Here is a 6,000-nt window from a genome sequence, read left to right as displayed (position 1 = left end):
ACACACTGCACTGCACAAATGGCCATGAGTCAAAGTCTAAGGGGAGTATTCCTCAGTCAATGTTGACATCCTTCAGTCAGGGGATGCTGGCAACTTAAGTCAAGGGCAGCCTGTGATATCAGCCCAGAGGCAGTTAGTCTGGAGTGGTCATGGTGAGAGGGTCTATATGTCTACACTTCACAGAGTGGGCCAAGGTCAGCTCTGTGGGTCTAGTGAAACCAGTCCAGACAGCTGCAGGAACTTAAGACGGGGACTGTTATGACAAGGGTAAACCCCACTGCTAATTTAAACCAACCAGACAGAAAAGACTCACTCCATGCTGTTCACTGTTAAAACTCGAGTGGCAAAGAACTATACCAAAAATCACTATTTAAAGTAAAAATGAACAACTTTATTCTTTAAGTCTAACAGAGAATATTAAAACTAACAACTATTTCCAACTCCCTTCTCTTAAATCTATCTTTTAACTCCAATTAAAAAATATCCCGATTAAGATTTACAAAAAAAATCACATTTTAAAATCAGTCAGCTTTACTGAGTTTCGTCTGTAGATTTTGCTCTGTAGATTCTCTCCAGGTCGGTTTTGATGTTCTGCGGCGCAGACTCCCCACAGACAAGTACCTCTCAGAGAGGTCTTGAGCTAGCAGCCTACATGTTGGTCTTTTGGCAGTTCTCCCTCAACTGTTCAATTTTTCCTGGTTTTATACCCCAAAACATCAAATTGTTTCATTGGTTTTAATCTTATCAAATTACTAAATTCAAACTTAATTGGAGTTTGGGATCTTGGGGCATAATTTTAACTGATTGGCCGAATTTGAATTTTTGTCTCGTGGCAACCCAGCTACTGCTAGCTGTTTCAACCAAATGTTATCTTGTTCAGAACACTTTGCACTGAGTCAGGCAGGTCTTGCTAGTTTTGATTAGATTCCCTACAGTGTGGAAACAGGCCCTTTGGCCCAACCAGTCCACAACAACCCTCCAAAGAGTAACCCTCCCAGACCCATTTCCAAACAGACTCCAAACAGACAGTCGTCCAAGGCTGGAATTGAACCTAGGACCCTGGTGCTGTGAGGTAGCAGTGCTAACCACTGAACCACCATATCACCCCAACTTTCTTAAGGGTACAGGGCCTTTACATCTTCATAACAGGAGCTACACACAGATTAATCAAAGCAGCATCAGTCATCAGTTGGGGTTGTCTGTCCAGATCAGTCAAGAGTGTGAACTGCAATCATTCTTGGTGGCCTGTCCACTGAGATCAAGGAGAGGGATTATCAAGGGCCATTGCGGTAGGCGGAAAGCTGGGGATCTCAATATATATCAGGGAGTGAAAGGGATAATGTGGGAATGGGGATTTACTGATGATACCAGTCTTCAATGGAATACAATTCATTACTATGTCTGGTATGATGAGTTAATATGCCTGAGGTGTGAGGGTAATATATGGAGATGAATGGCTAAATGAGGGATTGGGAATGTAGAGAAGATCAAACCCAGTGGGGTTGATGGAGAGGGCTACCAAAGGAATGTGAAGACTTATTTTGGGCAGTGGTGGGGGGGGGGAATGAGGTCGGTGGGGTGCGGGCGCACTCAAATAGAGAGACTGACTGTGACTGATTGTAAGAAACACGACTGCATGCAAATTGCATGTATGTAATGGAGAGGGAAACATCTACCACATACCTGGAGTTGGTGGACGGTAAGCGTTTTCATACTTTCAGGGAAGGACTTTTACTTTCGTGTGATGAGCAGCTCTTTTGCAGGGCAACAGCATTTGAAAGACACTCATACACTGTAGGTGAAAGACACCTGACAGCAGTAAATGTTCCATGTGAATGTTAAGCATTGATCTACTGCGTGGAATCCAATTCTTGGCCCCTCTCTTGACAACATCATGCAGCATCAAGAATCAATTCGATCGAGGCTGTGTTACACAAGTAATATATTGCAGCCTGAAAATATTGACACTAGTTGCCAATATGTTGCAAACAACTTTCAAGGTCCCAAGCCTGCAGTTGTACTCGTAGCACTAAGGATGGTTAGCTGTGTAGCTTCATTGTTCTAGTTGCAAGTAGACATTCACTTATACAGCTGAAGAAAACAGGAAACACGTATTTATAAATATGGGAACACCCATATTTCTTTGTTCTTATTCACCATTAAGTGTAACCTGGGTCATCTAAGTTCCTTCAGAAGGTCTTCTTCTTCCTTTTCCACCCACTGTCTTGATATAGTCCTGAGCTCCACAGCTGGTATGGAGGAAGTTTGCTCTACAGTGAGGCCTGTGCCTTAGTATCTTGAACAGGTGACCTTGGGGTGTTTGTGCATAGAGGACCTGACATACTACGTCCTGCCCACATGGAGGTTCACTTCCTTTGGCTTGAACTTCTACAAAGCTGATGGTGACAGCCATGGTGAACATGGACTGGCCATTTCTGGACCTTCATGAGATTTCTGGAGAACCAGTACATGCTTCATCTTTCTGCATATGCTTACTGGCACCCATTATCTCTTTGGGAGCGAGTGGAACCTGGAGGCACTCGTCCCCTGACTTCATTACAGCCTTGGATAAAATTTGAACAAAAGAGCTGAACTCCAGAGGTGAGGTCAAAGTGACTGTCCTTGATATCTGGTTACATTCTGCTGAATATGGCATCAAAGATCTTCGCAAAACTGAAGAAACAGTAATGTTCACAGATGATTGCACAAAGCTTAGCCCTATTTGGGACTCCTTAAATACTAAAACTCTTCATGTCTGTACGTGGGAAAATCTGGATAACATCCAGGTGCCAGCTAAGTGGCAAGTGACATTCTCACCACACAAGTGACAGGCAATGACCATCTCCATCAAGAGTGAATGTGACGATTGCATTACGTCTGCTGAATTATTTATAATCAACATCCTGGGCATTATCGTTATCCAGAAGCTGAACTCTCAAACAGTATTAATACTCTTGCTGCAACAGTACACCAAACTTACTGAGTAAATCATGGATGCATGAGAACACCAACAAAAATCCCCCCCAAATCACGCACACCATTCTACTTAGAACAATATTACCATTTCTTCACTTTTGCTTGGCCAAGATCATGGAATCTTTTTCCTAACAGCATTATGACATCTGTACAGACTGCAGGTGTTCAAGAAAACAGCTCACCAACACCTTCTCTCAGAAGAAAATTTGGCAATGAATGCTGGCCAGAAATGCCCACATCTCACAGTTGGTAACCAACTAAAGTTGGTGGATGGTATGCCAATCAAGCAAGCTGCTTTGACCTGGATGATATCAAGCTTCTTCAGTATTTCTGGAGGTGTACACATCCAGACAAGTGAGGGGTATTCCATCACATTTCTGATTTGTACCTTGTAAATTGTGGTCAGCTTTGGGGAGTCAGGAGGCGAATCAATTGATATTTTTAAGGCAAAGGTAGATGGATTTTTGACTAACAAGGAAGTGAAACATTATCAGGAGTAGATGGAATGGAGTTGAGGTCACAATCATGTCAGCCAACATTGTATAAAATGGCAGAACAGGTTTGAAAGCCTACTTGTATTCCTAATTTCTACATTTGTATGAGCTAATGACTTCAGAATTCCCAGTCTTTGTATTACTGTTATAGCCATAGTATTTATATGGCTAAAAGCAAATTACTGCGGATCTGGTCTGGCAGATTTTCCAGCATTTTCTCTTTTGGTTATTTATATGGCTAATCCACTTCAGTTTCCGGCAAACTGTAACCTATAAAAAGACATGATTTATTAATGTCTAAACATGTATTATCAGACTAGTAAAACTAAATATAGTAGTGACAAGAGTTAATAATGATATATATAATAACAGGTAGTATAGTAGCTAGTTCAAAATAATATTCCAAAATCAGTTCCTTGGGAACAACTAAAATTATTTTGTAAATAATGAGTCTGATGGGAATTGTATAAATTAAATTGAACCTATTTATCTATAGAAATGTTTGCTCAGGAGCTGTGTTGGCTGTAGTTCAGTTGGTAGTTGCCTTGAGTCTGTTTTAGAAGTTTGATTCTAGGCACAAAAGCAGAAAATTTAGGCTGTCTTCTAAAGAAGATATTCTCAGATGGAGGTAAAAATCCCACAGCACTATTACAAAGTGTAGCAGCAGATATTTCTCCATTGACTATCGTATACAGTACTTATTTCTCCATCAACATCCTTAACCTATTTTTCTAATCAATCTTTTAAGAGATGTTATTACACACCTCTAGAGCCAATGGGACTTGTACCCAGGGTTAGGGACTCTACCTCAGCACCATAAGGTCCTATCAACATCCTGAAAACAGATTACCAAATTATTATCACATTGTTCTTCGTGAGAGTTTGCAGCGTACCAATTGGTCGCCATGTCCCCTCCAGTAAATACCCTTCAAGCGTACTCAACTGATTGCAAAACGTTTAAAATCATCCAGAACTTTAAAAAGGCACGATTAAAAAAAACATAGGTTTTAGAATCTCCTCAAAAAAGATAAAAGGCACGATTAAGAATGTCATTGTTGTAATTCCTTCGTGGGTGCTCCAGCTAAACAACACAAAATTGGGCAGGGTTTCTAATGACGCCATTTCCGTTTTCGGAAGTGCGCACTTGGATTATTCCCGCCGGAAGTAGGTGGTAGTGCGCCGCCATTTTGTGTCTGACCGGGCTCCGGTCGCGCGGTTGCCGCTTCCGGTCGTTTTATTTTCGTTTTTCTGGCGACGGCGCGAGGAGGAGATGCCCCAGAATCCGCTGCGAGTGGCCGTGGTGTGTTCGAGTAACCAGAACCGGAGTATGGAGGCACACAGTATCCTCAGGTAACTGAGGTCCCGCCGTCCGTCGGGCCTACGGGTCAGGAGTCAGCAAACCGGGCCCGACGTCTTGCCTGCCCGCCCGCCCGCCCGCCCGCCCGTTCTCCTTACTACGCCCCTCCGGGGATTTGACCTCCGTCTGCCAGCGGGCCTGTCCCGTACCTTGTCGAAGCCGTTCTATCGTTCTGGGCCCAAACACGCGCCCGCAAAAGATTAATTCCAGTGCCCGGGCCTGACGCCGCGAACATGCCGTCGGCCGCACCCTATAGCTATGAATTGCTCGGTAACAGGACTTGATTGTGGTTCACTTCTCTCTCCCTTCCGTTACGCCGCCAAACAAATCTTTGTGCGGCTTCTGGGCCATCCTTTTCTTCCTAGCCGCATACTGTTTACTGGTGTGTTTCATCTTTCCTTCCCCTAACTTAACACTAATGACTCCTCTTTATTTATTTGTTTCGTTCTCCTATTTCTCACCCCAAATTCCTGGAATGTAAACTTGGCCTTGGCTCTTAACCATCATTCACTGTCTCCTAGAATGTGTGATGATCTCATGGCCTTTGTCAGATCTCCGTTCTACTTTTTTCTTTGAGTGTCTGTGCAAACTTACCTGTGTTTCACCTCCCTCTCTCTCCTTTTTGCCTTCTCTTTCTGCCACATTGCAGTGGTCCTAGACTTGAATCTTAGATCCATCTATTCTTGACCAAATAGCTGCTAAAATGTTACTTACCTAATTTTCTTTCCTGGCCTTCATGCAATCTATTAAAATAGTCCATTTTATAGTTTTTCTCATTCACATATTTCCTTTTTGTAATTGCCTCATAAAGATCTGCCTTTTGTAAACTACTTGCCACACTTCTTCTTCCCCTTCTCTTCAAGTTTTTGAATGTTTTACTACTCTGAAAATTAGTGCTTGTTTTAGCAGTGCTGTCTTTTTGAGCTGCTTCATTTGTGAATTTGCTACTTCCACAATACTGAAACAGCCCCTAAAGTTGCAATGCTGTCCTGTATCTGTCCAAGGTGTACTATTCCTTTTGACCTGCCTGCAATCATTGAAATGATTGACAGACTATATTCTCTTCCAATGCTATGCCTATTGTTCAAGTGCTTTTTCCAAACACTCCTCTAAAGTGCAGAATCTGCTGTGGTGTTTTCAGTCCTGGATTATAGTAATGTCAATCAAAAACAA

General features: G+C 42.6%; 1 protein-coding gene across 1 annotated transcript in view; it reads left to right on the top strand.

The window, feature by feature from the left end:
• The first annotated feature begins 4,641 nt into the window (after positions 1-4,641).
• The window catches only part of ssu72 (SSU72 homolog, RNA polymerase II CTD phosphatase), a 94,843-nt gene continuing 93,484 nt past the window's right edge, over positions 4,642-6,000 (top strand). The window contains exon 1 of the mRNA XM_072586506.1: positions 4,642-4,820. Within this exon, the coding sequence (XP_072442607.1) occupies positions 4,741-4,820 (80 nt within the window). The 5' untranslated portion in view covers positions 4,642-4,740. The remainder of the gene's footprint in view (positions 4,821-6,000) is intronic.

This window comes from Chiloscyllium punctatum, chromosome 16 (genome assembly GCF_047496795.1).
Source record: "Chiloscyllium punctatum isolate Juve2018m chromosome 16, sChiPun1.3, whole genome shotgun sequence".
Lineage (NCBI taxonomy): Eukaryota > Metazoa > Chordata > Chondrichthyes > Orectolobiformes > Hemiscylliidae > Chiloscyllium > Chiloscyllium punctatum.
This window is presented reverse-complemented; position numbering and strand designations above follow the sequence as displayed.